Genomic DNA, 14,600 nt, shown 5'->3' with positions numbered 1-14,600 from the left:
CTTCTATGGATCCACCTGTTGCCGGATTGATTTACAATATAAATGTTTGGAAGCATCGTGTGAACTAAGGTGGGTACTATAGTGTCTCCTTCACGGCTAAAAGCCTTAGCTAGATTGAGGAACTCCCAGCAGTAAATGTCCCCATGGGCAGAGTCACATCATAAATAGGGATCATGATAGATAGGTCTTCAGGTGTGAGACCTGCTGTTTGAGGTCTCAGCACGGGGGACGGGGTTAGTTGTACAGGGCACACATCACACTGAACACCTGTAGCAGCTGTCAGTTGATTCAGTGCTCAAGCGATTGCCTTTGAGACAAGTGTGACCCAAGATGGTGAAGGCGTGTGTCAGTGGACGTGAGCGGGGGATCTCTATCTTTTCAGTTTAGGCTGCACCAGTTGGTGGTCTCCCAGATACAGTACGACAGATGAAGATGACTGTTTTTCCCATATGACCCTGCCTTTCTTCTGGATGTGCCGCATGCTCCTCACATTGCTGAGGACCTCATCATACATTACCTGCCCTTCTCATGGCTCTGGATTCAGCTAAATACTGCTCCGGAAAAAATTAAGAGACCACTGTGGTCTCTTTATTCTTTCCGGAGCTGTATGTTGGTTTCTGTGGATGCTTCCTGTTTAAAATGATCCATGGAATTCAGTAACGGCCAGATGTCGCTTACAAAGTACGCATCCAATACACTAGAGTGTAAAGAGAGCCGCATGCTTTTCCATTTTAGTTGCTAATGAGAATGTGTGAAAAGAAACGTGTTTAATCTCATATTTGCTAAAACAGCTTTCAACAGTTGAATGTTAACAAGGGGGAAAAGAGCGTCAATATTACTCTGGGACAGTAGAGGGCGATGTGCTGGCTGTAGCCAAGCAGGGTTTTACAGAGAGTTAGAAGTGCCAAAGTTGACCAATCGTGATAAAGGGCTTCAGGTACTTGACATTGAGTTGCCTCAAAGAAAAATGTGTACAGTGCAAACACCTGGAAAAAAAAACTGCAGACTGAAATGACCCTATTTGCCACAAAATGTCATCCTAACACACAGACACACACTGTTGTGATCGGTCAAAACGACACACCTTACTGACACTTTAAAGGGTTGACTGACAGAGATTTGTGCTGCAGCAAAATGGACACCACCTTATATTTTTGTCAGGCCTCATCGCCTGGATGTCAAAGCACTGTCCACTGAGAGGGTAGAAGGCAACAGGTGGCATGCAGTTTCCTCACGATCTGGTTCCCTGCGGGACATACTTTGTATTGCTTTTGGATCAGCTACCATAGGTCATCAGGTTTGGTGTCCACTGGGTTGGCTTTGGGAGTGATTTCACTGTCCTGCGTGGTGATTTCAGTATCTCTCCAAGCCACATCATTTGATGCTTCTTATTTCTATGAAATCGCTGTTCTGTAATTTCTTGACACACGATATGTTGAGTATGTAAGATGTGTTGTTCCTGATTCCATGATAACATATTGGTCTGTTTAATTGTGCTGGCGTCCAGTTTGCTAACTGAGTTGGAGACACTTTCACAGCCAGACAACCCAGTAATGTGTTTTAGTGCTAAGGACTGCCTAATAAAGAAAAAAAAAAACATTTACTTTTTCACTCTGGTTTAGCATTTCCAAACAACAGTACGATACCAGTGAAAGATTTGGACACACTGACCAATTCACTTGAATGGGTATGTCCAAACATTTGACCAGTATCACACGTTCATAATTGAAGCAGAAGAAGCATTGTGTTTATTAACCATTACATATAGACATCATTAAGAATAGCTCTCTACTGCTTGAATGACAAGATAGTTCATAGCTTTACCAGGTTTATGTCTTTTTTGAAAAATGCTGCATCTCTGCTGCTTCATCCACTAGTAACTATTAAAGCAAGCGGCCACAGGTAACCCAACCAGCTACAGAGACAATAAACCATTTCAGACGGCGGCAGATGGACTGACACATCGTGCCCAAATGGCACACTATTCCCTATTATATGACGTTAGTACACTGGTTTGGGCCCTGGTCAAAAGTAATGCACTTTCATAAATAGGGGACGGGGGTGTCATTCAGCAAGCACACTTCATTTGTTTGGATGCCTTCCTAACGGAACATTTCCTTCAGAGAGGGAAGTGCGCAGCTGGGGAGATTTGTAAGCATTTGAAAAGCTAATCAGAGTTTGTGTGAAATCTTCAGCTTGTGGACCGAGGAGAGATCATCAGAAAGCCCTTGACTCCAGGCTGCGGGGGACGACACTGATGACTCCACTAAATGAGCCATGACAAGAGACACCAAGCTAAAAATAAACCCGGCAGGACCCGGCGACTTGATACCCCTGTCGTTAGTGACAAGGCGTAGAGTGAGAGGGGTCTACATGAATACGGATCCCTGACGGAGAGCCGGGGCTAACTCTCTGTCTGGAGGGCAGATGGCTGGCTCTAAATCCATATGCGCTGTGGCACGTGCTGCTTGAGAGGGTCAGAAGTGGTGGTGGGTGGGGTCGGGGGTGTACCGGCTGAATGAGGAAGAGGCATGGGGTTTGGGGGGTGGAGTGGCGTGCTATTACCGTTCTGGGGCCATGTTTTTATTATAGTTCAGTACATGGAGGTTCGGATAGTTAAGTCCTATGCTACAATAAAAGCTCACACTCTGTAGGCTCCTGATTGTGTACAGGATTCTACCGTAGGATAGTTATGAGTCCTGTGTTCGGTAAAGGCTGTTAGGTAGGACAGGTCATAATAGCAACTAAGAATCATTTTTCATGGAATTAAGAAATCAGTAAAAAAAAAGAATTAAAATCAATAACAAAAAAAGAAATATGGTTGGAGTTGTATGTTTAGTAAGGGGTGAATGGAAAGGGGTAAGAGACCTATACTACACACACCTTGCAAAAGGCCACAGCCCCCTCCTCCTTGAGAGAGAGCAGTGTAGAATGGGGAGACACAAGACCACAGGAGACAAAACTCAGGGCATTTCAAATGTTAGAAACAGGAAAGAGACAGCGTGCACTTAACAGAAGACTGTAGCTACTGTATAGTATGCTCAGGGTTAGACAAACATATGGACAAATGGGAGACAGAAAGACTGACAGGAATGCAGACAGACAGATGGACAGAGAGGTGGACAAACAAACAGAGACAGACAGCAGAGGGACATACATACTGACAGATGGATGGAAAGACAATTTCAAAGCCAAGACACAGACTTTCACCAGGACATGAATCAAACATTTATAAAATAACATTCATAAAACAAACAAAGCAAATCGACATGGTGGATAGAGTTGAGTTAGAATAGAAGAGACGCTCATGACAGGATGGTTCCAGATCTAGGGGAAAGGCTGTGTAATGGGGTAGGATTAAGGCCATGGTGGATATGGGTGGGAAAAGATGGGTGAAGAAAAGATACAGACCTGCTTGTCTCCCATGAGGTTAAGGTTCAGAGATAGAGATGGAGTAAAGATAAGTGTTAAGGGGTGTATGTGAAGGTGAGAAGAATGGGTATATGTGAAAGAAAGAAGAATGGTTGTGTGTGTATGTGAAAATAAAAAGGTGTGTGTGTTTGTATGTAAATGTGAGAGGGGTTGTGTGTGAAGGTGAGAAAGGCTGTCTGTGAAGGTCATAAGAAGAGGTGTGTGAAGGTGAAAATAACCGGTTTATGTGGGGGTGAGAAGAAGGGATGTGTGTGAAGGTGAGATGGGGTGTGTGAAGGTGAGATGGGGTGTGTGAAGGTGAGATGGTGTGTGTGAAGGTGAGAAGGGATGTGTGTGAAGGTGAGATGGGGTGTGTGAAGGTGAGAAGGGATGTGTGTGAAGGTGAGATGGTGTGTGTGAAGGTGAGATGGGGTGTGTGAAGGTGAGATGGGGTGTGTGAAGGTGAGATGGTGTGTGTGAAGGTGAGAAGGGATGTGTGTGAAGGTGAGATGGGGTGTGTGAAGGTGAGAAGGGATGTGTGTGAAGGTGAGATGGTGTGTGTGAAGGTGAGATGGTGTGTGTGAAGATGAGAAGGGATGTGTGTGAAGGTGAGAAGGGATGTGTGTGAAGGTGAGATGGTGTGTGTGAAGGTGAGAAGGGGTGTGTGTGAAGGTGAGAAGGGGTGTGTGTGAAGGTGAGAAGGGGTGTGTGTGAAGGTGGGATGGGGTGTGTGAAGGTGAGATGGTGTGTGTGAAGGTGAGAAGGGATGTGTGTGAAGGTGAGATGGGGTGTGTGAAGGTGAGATGGTGTGTGTGAAGGTGAGAAGGGATGTGTGTGAAGGTGAGATGGGGTGTGTGAAGGTGAGAAGGGATGTGTGTGAAGGTGAGATGGTGTGTGTGAAGGTGAGATGGTGTGTGTGAAGGTGAGAAGGGATGTGTGTGAAGGTGAGAAGGGATGTGTGTGAAGGTGAGATGGTGTGTGTGAAGGTGAGAAGGGGTGTGTGTGAAGGTGAGAAGGGGTGTGTGTGAAGGTGAGAAGGGGTGTGTGTGAAGGTGAGATGGGGTGTGTGAAGGTGAGATGGTGTGTGTGAAGGTGAGAAGGGATGTGTGTGAAGGTGAGAAGGGGTGTGTCTGAAGGTGAGAAGGGGTGTGTGTGAAGGTGAGAAGGGATGTCTGTGAAGGTGAGACGGGGTGTCTGAAGGTCAAGAGGGGTGTGTGTGAAGCTGAGAAGGGGTGTGTGTGAAAGTTAAGCGGGGTGTGTGTGAAGATAATAATGTGTTTGTGTGTGAAGGTGATTCTAACAGACCTGTTTGCCTCCCATGGACTCAAACATCTTCTCCAGCTGAACTCTAAGCTGCTGGATGTTGTTGATGAGGATGCAGGGCTGTCAAAGAGACACATATTATACACATATTATACACAAATTATGCACACATTATGCACACATTATACACATATATTACACACATTATGCACATATTATACACATATTATACAGTACAGTACTATAATAAGGATAATACTGATAACAACTACTACATCCACTACTGATACTACTGTTGTAACTTCTACCCCACTAACTCTGTTTAACTACTATTTTTGCTTCTACTACTACTACTACTCGTAACTCTACCACTACTACAACTACTGCTGATACTAATACTACTACCAAAATCACTACTCTTAAACTACTTCTGCAACAACCAAAACCACTACTTTGAAATACTACTACTACTAAAACCATTACTTTTGAATTACTACTACAACTACTAAAAGCAGTACTTTTGAACTTCTACTACAACTGCAGTACTAAAACCACTACTTTTGGACTACTACTACTACTATTGTTTCTACTACTGAACAATAGTAGTAGTAGCTAGCGCTATACCGACAACAACTACTACTGCTGCTACTACTACTACTAAAAGCACTACTTTTGAACTACTACTGTTACTTTACTACTGTTTCTAATGCTGCTTCTATTACTACTTCTATAGGATGATGATGGAGTCTTTAACAGAATTTGTTAATACAGTAGCTTCAGAATATTGACAGTACTGGGCATTGGGAATATTGACATACTGTCTGTGCCATCTTATTGATCTACTTGGAATATTATAATTATTTGGCTATGTGGGACCTCGAGTTCCTGATAAAACTCACCACTCTTTCTTGGTTTAGATACAAGCCAAAATCCTTGGTTATGATTGCAGCATATTGCAGCAGGACTTTGTTGATAGTCTACACATTTAAGAAAGAGAATAAACAACATCAATATGGTACAATAATAGAACACTAAATATTATTTGGAATGCTCTTTCACAGAAGACCTTACATGCATGAACACACACACACAGTTAGGGATCACTGGTTAGGAGTTAGTATCAGTGATCAGAGTTAGAAGTTTGGGTTTGACCTTAGCAAAGCGGCACATAAAATGAGCGAGGGCCTGTGGGTTGGGGCACTCCAGTTTCTTAATAATTTCAAAACTCTGGTTGAGCTGAGTAAACACATCCACGACCGAACAGGAGAACAGGACATGCTCCGATGTTGGCTGAAACTGGAGAGAGAGAAGGAGAAAGACAGAGAGAGAAGAAAAGAGAGGTAGAGAGAGAGACAGGGAGATTGAGGTGACGGGCGAGAAAAGAAAAGAGAAAGAGAAGAGCGAGATGGAGAGAGATTGAACGGGAGAGACCAAGGGGAAAGGACAGAGAGCCCGAGACAGAAGGAAAGAGGGATGGAAAGAGAAAGGGGGAGAGGAGGGGAGTGAGAGAGGGGGGGGGAGGAGAGAGATTTGCTTTAGTATCTCATTGTGGTGCAGTGTTTCATTTCAGTGAGGACGGCAGAGCAGAGAGCAGTGTGTCAACACTGATGTTATTCCTCCATCTCTCACTGTGAAGAGACAGGGACACCAGCCTGTGAGTGAGGAGAGTACGCACGCCCAGCTTCTTGTCGCTCCCCAGAGCACCGTGAAGGAAGTCCATGGCAACTTCCTCATTCTCGGAGAGCCACTGGATGACAAACGGCTCAAACCACCTGGAGGACGCGCACACACACACACACACACACACACACACACACACACACACACACACACACACATACTTAGTAAGTGTCTATATGTGTGTCCAGTGAATTCCCTGCTGTGCTCCTTGGTTAAGGGCATTTGCCAGAGAAAGTGATAGTAAATAAGGTGGACGGTGTGCGTGCGTGTGTGTGTGTCTCTAGAAGGTGCTCTGGGTTTGAGTAACAGCAGCAGGTGGGCAGGAATGTGAGCTGTCAGTCATAACTCACTTTGTAATGGATTGGATGCTGTTTGATCAGCAGTGACAGGGAGGTATGTGTATGAGAGGGCACTAGCAAGGTTGTCTGAGAGAGCAGTCATCCATAACTTTACATATGTTAAACAATCATCTGTCTTTTACCTGACCCTCATTACATCCTCTTCTTTATTTTAATTCATTTTAAATGCTAATTTCTAAAGGGCATTTGGGTTGAAATATGCGTGACAGGGTTGGGATGAATTCCATTTCGATTAGGTCAATTCAGGACTTGGACTGGGATGAGTTCGTGCAGTACAGTACATTACTGGACCGAGTGCACAGAATACTCAGGAGGTGTAAGGCACATGCGTGGTTGCATGCGATTAAGCACTTACAAAGAATACTCAGGGGGTGTGTCCTTGAAGGCAGCCAATTCGCGGACGTACTCGTTGTGGAACCACTTGACTTTGAAGTGAAGATTCATGTACTCTGTGCTCTTGCATAGACGGTGTTTTTCGTGTTCTGTCAAGGGAAATGAACAGGCAGAAGTAATGTCAGAATGCATGTCTGGACCGAAAGATGACTTACAGTGCCAGTCAAAAGTCTGGACACACTTACCCATTCAGTCCAGACAGCTGTGGTCAAGGTACCAGTACCTTAATCACAGCTGGCCCTTCTCTATTAAATGAGTAGCCTAGCCTATCACCAACCCAAATTCACAGAAAGTTCCAAGAAAAGGTTTATCAAAGCAGAATGAAGACAGGATCCGCAGTGAATAGCATTCAGGTCGTTATTCCACTTTATTCACCTGCCCACTTGTTTGTAAATTCTAGATTTAGGTATACTGTAGATATACAGTGGCTCTCAAAAATATTCCCCCCTATTGGACCGGTCACATTTTACAGTGTCGCAACATGAAATCAAAATTATTTAGTTTGCCAGTGATCAACACCTGTCTTAGGGAGGTCCCACACTTGGTTAGTATAATTCTCAACAAAAACTACATCTTCAAAAGCACCAATCAGGGGTAAGATATAAGAACATTTCCAAGGCACTGAATATCTCCCAGACACAGGTTAGGCCCATTATAAAAAAAAGGAAATATGGGACAACTGTGAATCTGTCTAGAACAGGACATCCTCAAAAACTGAGTATATAGGCGAGGGCACTAGTCCACAAAGATGCCTATGGCAACCCTAAACGAGTTACAGCCTTCCATAGCTGAGACGAGAGACACTGTGCACACTGCAACAATAGCCAGGGTACTCCAGAGAAGTGGCCTTTATGAGAAAGTGGCAGAAAGAAAACAACTCACGTCAAATCTCGACCAGAGTATTCCAGAAGGCATGTGGGAGACCAAGTGGAATAAGATTGTATAGTTTGATTACACCAAAATAGAGCGTTTTAGCCTCAACCTTTAGTGTTATGTTTTGCGCATCTACACATCATCCTGAGTACACCATCCCTACTGTGGAGCATGGTGGTGGCAGCATTATGCTATGGGGATGCTTCTCGCTTCTCTGAGTGAAGGCCTGGAAAGTTTTTGAAGATGTACTTGTGGAAATGTCAAAGGGGTTTGAATATTTTGAGAGCCACTGTATATCATTCCTCAAGTTCTCCCTCCTTGTCTCCATCCCAAAACTAGTAAGTCAAAAATGCATGCTTTCTGACCGTAATGACAATGCCAGTAGTGTTTCCATTAATGCTAGAAACATTAGCTAAGAATAGCCAAAATGACAAATAACATACATAATGTGCATATACATCTGCCTTAGATCTTAGCCTATGAAGTTGTCTACAATATTTGACCCTTAATTAATTTAATTAGTATTTTATAAAGACATAAATGTATTTGGTTGAAATGCAATATTTTCAATCAAGGGGAGCCAACCGTCCACCAGGAGAGCTACAGTGTGTGCAGCCCATGAACCTGTACAGGACGAGCCCTGAAACACCCTGGTTATCAGGGCTGGATCAAATACAGGCACACCCTGCACCATGTCTTATGCAGTGGCCAAACAGTGCGCTGCTCCTACTTGGTGGGGGGATACGTTCCTTGATCAAGGCACATGACTGGCAGAAGATGGTAGGACTTCTTACTTTTCCAAGAGCTACAAATAGAATCAACCACTCATTTTGGAAGATACGAAAGGGGTTGGGGTAAGAGGGCCTTGACATCCCTGTCTTAAGTACTGACTTGGAAAAAGACAGCACTGATCCACTGCTTTTAAATCCAGGACAGAGTGTGAGCAGGTGCACACTTTGGGAAGTGGGTTCGGAAACAGGATGTAGCTTAGGTGAGGAAGACCCAGAAGACTTAGCCAGTCAGTAAAAAGCCTGGATGGGGAATGTTTCAGATGAAGTAACCTCCATTCTTCAGGGGATATGGTGAAATTTAGGTCAGAGCCCACCCTGCCAGACAGCTAACATGGCTAAATTGATGTTGACAGAGAGAGGTGATCTAAGACCAGACAAAGGAAGTTGCATGACCTTGGTAGACACACACACACACACGTTCATGTACACATGTGCGTGAGCAAACACACACATTCACGCACGCACGGACACACACACAGACACACACACACACACACACACACACACACATAGATAGGGTCTAATGAGTGCTGACTTGGTACATAATGAAGGTTCAGTGGCATGACCCAGCAGGCTCTATCAAAGTTGGACACATTCAGGCAGAGTGAAGAGACATTGGAGGGAAGACAGAGGATTCACATGGTTACAGAGAGAGGGGAAAGGAAGTAAAAAAAAAGAAGAAAGGACAGAGACTTCTTTGGGCGGGGGGCAGAGAGGCTGTGTTCACCTACTGTTACTGGGTTGTGTGGTTGTCCCACCTTGCTGTATGGTGAGATGCACTGCCACTCACACTGGACATGCCTTCACCCCTATGGGACATGTTTTACCACAAATACCCAAATGTCTCGAAAAATGTATAATAGATTTTCAGTAAATTCATAATTTCCATATGAATACCCAATTGCCTTTTCTAGGTCTCTAATATCAAAGCACTTATTATATTTGCATTCTTCTTGATAGATTTTGAAAAGCAATATTATTGTCGGAGATGACATGCTTGTAAAGCAAGCAATCAAACAGAAAACTTTTCTCGGTAGCAGAAAGGTTTCTGGACAATCCAAAATACGTACTGTATATTTTTCTTCATGCGTGCGGTTCTCTGTTTGTGCACGTGATAGAGGGAGAGTGAGAAAACCAAGAGAGGGTTGTAGCTCTCAGAGTTTGAATGCAGACACATTCCAGGATGTCTATCTGCTATGATGCCGCGACTTAAGTACCTCAACACGTTTCTCACCTGCAAGTTGCAGTACTAATCTTGACTCATGCTGCAGTGCGGATACTTTGTGTTTGTTTGTTCATTTCAGACATTGTAAGCCTGTATCCATAGGGAACTGACTCTGAGTCCCCAATGAGGAAGTCTTCATGTAACACCATCGGCCCACTGGGACACACACAAACACTCATCTCTCTGTTACACCCTCACGCTGTCTCTCTCCTGCCCTCCCCCCTGTTTCTCTCTCTCCTTCAGTCTCACTCCATTTTTTCGTTATCCCTCCCTTTCTCCTTCCCTCTGTTCCTTCCCTCCTGTCATAATGTCCTTGCTGTCAAAAGTTGTTTTGTGGTGGGAAGGTCACCACTACTGCCATCTTCAGCGGGCCGCAAGGCTGGCAGGGACATCATCAGCTAGCTGTACTGACGGCTTCACCCTTTAGGATAAAGTCCACATTAATAATGAAAAATGACTCATTAACTCTTAAACCTGACCCCTAACCTCTGACCTCTCACCCACTCTTATTTTCTTTCCAGGAGAAAGGAGTGTCACTTTGTATTATTTTTCCAGCGACAGAGATCGAGAGATAGTGAGAGAGAAATGGAAAGAGAGACCTGGCTGACCTGATCTACAGAGAAGAGAGACAATTCTCTCTTTGTGCCCACTGCCCACAAAACGAGGAAACTAAATTGGAAACGGAGCTGGACCTAACCTCCTGCCAAACATACAATGACAAGAGACACATATTTCCCAAGGACCCCACTTTAAAAATAAATAAACTACTGACAAGATCCAATATCTGCTTGACAAAAATACCAGTGTTCAATCATCACAGCAAACTGTGTGACATGTTGATACGAATACTGTCGCCAACAGGACTGATCATCGGTACACTCTCACAAACACTTGCACCCATGTACAGCATGCATGCAAGCGCACAAGCACACACACAAACACACACACAACACAACGATACTGAGCTCTCTAAAATTAGATCCATTCATTTTTTGCTTTTACCCCAGCATTAGGGCTCCAAGCAGTAAACATGGCATGCATCAAAGACTTCATTAAAGCAGAAAGATCACTTTCTCTCTGTTTCTCCATGTCATTCTCTCTCTCCCTGTCATTCTCTCTCTCTCTCTCTCTGTCATTCTGTTTCTCTCTCTGTCATTCTGTTTCTCTCTCTGTCATTCTCCCTCCCTGTCATTTTGTTTCTCTGTCTGTCATTCTGTTTCTCTATCCTTCTCTCTCTTACTGGCATACTCTTTTTCTCTCAGTCATTCTCTTTCTCTGTCCTTCTCTCCCTCTCTGTCTTTCGCCGTCATTCTCTCTCTCTCTGTCATTCTCTTTCTGTTTCTCTGTCTTTGTCATTGTCTCGCCATCATTCTTGTCCTCTGTCTTCCACACACCCACACACTTGCACTAGTTAGGTTTCCATAAACACCTCTGTTGATATTTTGTTGACCTTTGCAGAAGAAAGTAGGAGTAGCAGTTGTTTCTTCTGTACTTCCCCTTATGGCAGTTAAAACAGCTGAATGTAGAGACTTCAAAAAATTATATAATATTATATAACGTGTCTACTTATTGCCAGGGTCCCTGCCTAAGTAACTCATGTTCAGTTTTACAGAGTGTATTGGTGTTTGGGATTTCAGAAGATTTAGATTCTATATTAAACCAGAAAATGAACCAGGCGAGCCTAGTTCAGCCGGCCCGTAATTTAAAGTGACGAATCCTAGCTGGATTCAAACCCGGGTCTCCCACATGAGAGGCTGCGCCTTTAACCACCACACCAAGAGTTACACAGTTGAATATCTCGCTAGACACCATTAAGCATTGTGTTGAACTGACTTATGTTTCTTTTTAGGTTTACCTTCACCACAAATAGCGTCTATGAACTGTATTGCTTTTGCCACTGGCCGTTTCAACAGCTAATTAGCCAGTAATAGGCTTACTAGTATCTACTAACGTACTACTTGGAATAGTCATAAGAATTGAGCAATTGCTAGCGAGTCTGAAGATGATTACACTGCCAAAGCTACATAATTTCATGGTACATTTTTGTTTTTTCTTTCATTAGTGAATGACACTGATACAATAACTATCAATATAGGTGACGATTACTGACTTTTTTGTCAAGTGAAAAGACGATAGAATCGGGGAAACTTTTTTGTGATTTAGACTATACTTACCCCAAAAAGCATGCACAGATGCGTACTTGGAAAGCCACCAGCAATAGTCACAATATATCTGTAAATAGTTTAATTTAGGCATATAATAATGGAGCTACTGTAGGTTGTAGCCAGTGAAGGTTTTGTCTATCCGGAACAAATCCTAATGCATAATATGTTTTAACTGTGACAAGACCTGTTGTTTCATAGCCTGCGTCTCTAACCACGGGGTAGTCTGTCTGTCAGTCAGTCAGTCACTCAGTCAGTAAGAGACATTCACTCTTCTTGGCTAGCTCCACTTACATGGGTCGGCAAATACATAGCTGACATAAAACCACCGATAGCAGTTCTGAAGTAGGGGAATGACTGCCATGAGGGAAATTATACATTATTTTATACCTCTGGAAATAGAATGCCTACAAGCAAAAACCTTGTATCTCATGATAATAAGATACTTCTTTAATGTTATGGTCAAACATTTAATTGATAATAGTAACAACAGTAGTGAATATGTGAACATTTGTTTTAGTGTTTCAAATTAACCACAGTGCTGGCTACTCTGTATGCTGTAACTTCTTGCACTTTAAAAAAAAAACACATATATTTATGTTACGAAGCTAGCTTACAACTTTTTAACTGGACTATAGACTATGCACATTTGAATGGTACAAGAAGAACGGAATGCTACGCTACACAAACATATGTAGTTTAAATGGTTGGATATGCTAAAGTGGGATATTTATTAGTGTCTCGGACAATGTGTGTGAGAGAGATGGTAAAGAAAGTTTGTGGGGCAAAGGGAGAGGATGAGGCAGCTTTTTAAAGTAATCTGAAGACTAAAGATGGTTTCAGAGTGTTTTCATAACATTGTTGGAAAGGTATTACAGTTTTTCTAAATTGCATTCAATATATTTATATTATATGTACAGCATAAAAGCAATGATAATATCACTGTTTGTACTGTCCTTTACTTTGTTATGCAAACTGGCAAACTGGCAAATCAGTACTGGTCAATCAGAACTATGTCATGAGAATTGGGCTACTGGCACCCTCTTGAGGCAGTGGAGGCTGGGAGAGGAAGAGAAAGGGCACGCTTGAGAGGAGCATAGAGGTGGACTAGGCCGTCAGAGAGGAACAAGACCAGGAGCCAAATCTGATGAGATCCGAGCAACAACAGTTGATCATGTCATAAACCATGATGTCATAAACCATGATGTCCTAAACCATGATGCCCTAAACCATGCACTGACCATGGCTGAAGCTGGTCACTGTGTTCAGTCAAGTCTTTCCAGATTTATGATCAATAAATAAACCTCTAAAGCATTGCTTTGGGGACTTGTGAAACTTATACTATTCTATTGATTCCAAGGTACAAATCAAAATTACAGGGCTGTAAATTAAGATATTAGATTACATGGTCAATTTGTGGACAATTGTCTATTCTTGTGCTGTAAATACAGAAAAATGATTTTGCTGTTCTAGAATTCAGCCAGTTCTTTCCCCTCTCCAGAGTAGAACAGAATGCAGTTTCTTCAGGTCAAAACGAGAATAAATGGATCCTTAGTTGTTCATTTTCTCACATGAAAGCCAGAACCTAAAGTCAAGCCAATTTCATAAGCAGTTGAAACTGTCATTATAACCATAGCAAAGGGTCAAACTGACCTTTTTGTCAAAAACAACTTTACATTGAAGGAGCGCCTCTGATTCATGTCTACACATGGACAGCTCTGCGATTTGACTGTTAGAACTGATTACAAATTACATCTGGACATTACTTCCACTGGAGAAGCCCTTTTGTGAATATTTTTGATTTACAATCTTTGACAACAAGGTTGGATGGGATACAGTGTGGAACCCTGTGCAATGCTGTATAGTACAACAATCCCTCCCCTGCAACACAGACCCCTGGAGCAAGACACATACATTACACAAGCTTGTCATCGCCACTCTGATTCAGACAGAGGAAAACTATGGCGTGTCTTCCGCAGGAAAGCCTTCCTTTAGCTCTGAGGACGACAGCGGAGATGAGAGTAGAACACACCGAGAGCAGAGTGCAGACAGAAGACGTGTACACAAACATTAGGGTTTGATGGATCAACAGCATTCACAACCAACCTTCCATGGCATATTTCATGTCCAAGGCAAACAGGTTCCAGATGAACTCAGCGCTGACCTTCCCCATGTTCAGCTCCTGAGGAAACCTGGGGGATGAATTACAATGGATCCACATCACACTCATTTCCTCATAATCACATGCCTGACTGGACACTCAGATTGCCTGGCTGCTTCTTAAATTGCATCTTAATCCCTGGCTCTGGTCAGAACCGGCGCCAAAGAGGGTTGGATTGGGAATAGGGTGTCGCTGGAGATTTGGGGAAAGATTGGATGAATCTCAGAGGAAGAATTAAACTAAAGAATGAATAACCCTATCAAATAGATAGAGAGATAGAGA

At 43.1% G+C, this 14,600-nt stretch overlaps 1 protein-coding gene across 5 annotated transcripts in view; it reads right to left on the bottom strand.

The window, feature by feature from the left end:
* The window catches only part of LOC105022641 (protein unc-13 homolog C), a 151,006-nt gene that overhangs the window by 28,981 nt on the left and 107,425 nt on the right, over window positions 1-14,600 (bottom strand). For 3 of the 5 annotated variants that reach the window (XM_034296733.1, XM_010891248.4, XM_010891250.4), the window contains 7 exons: window positions 14,264-14,349; window positions 7,069-7,195; window positions 6,350-6,446; window positions 5,827-5,970; window positions 5,574-5,651; window positions 4,717-4,794; window positions 2,884-2,910 (listed from right to left, as the gene is read on the bottom strand). In XM_034296733.1, coding sequence (XP_034152624.1) covers window positions 2,884-2,910; window positions 4,717-4,794; window positions 5,574-5,651; window positions 5,827-5,970; window positions 6,350-6,446; window positions 7,069-7,195; window positions 14,264-14,349 — 637 coding nt within the window. The remainder of the gene's footprint in view (window positions 1-2,883; window positions 2,911-4,716; window positions 4,795-5,573; window positions 5,652-5,826; window positions 5,971-6,349; window positions 6,447-7,068; window positions 7,196-14,263; window positions 14,350-14,600) is intronic. The other 2 variants (XM_013137480.4, XM_010891251.4) reach the window with 2 other exon arrangements.

Source organism: Esox lucius, chromosome 2 (assembly GCF_011004845.1).
Source record: "Esox lucius isolate fEsoLuc1 chromosome 2, fEsoLuc1.pri, whole genome shotgun sequence".
Classification (NCBI taxonomy): domain Eukaryota; kingdom Metazoa; phylum Chordata; class Actinopteri; order Esociformes; family Esocidae; genus Esox; species Esox lucius.
The sequence above is the reverse complement of the archived record's forward strand: the minus strand, read 5'-3'. Positions and strand labels throughout refer to the sequence as shown.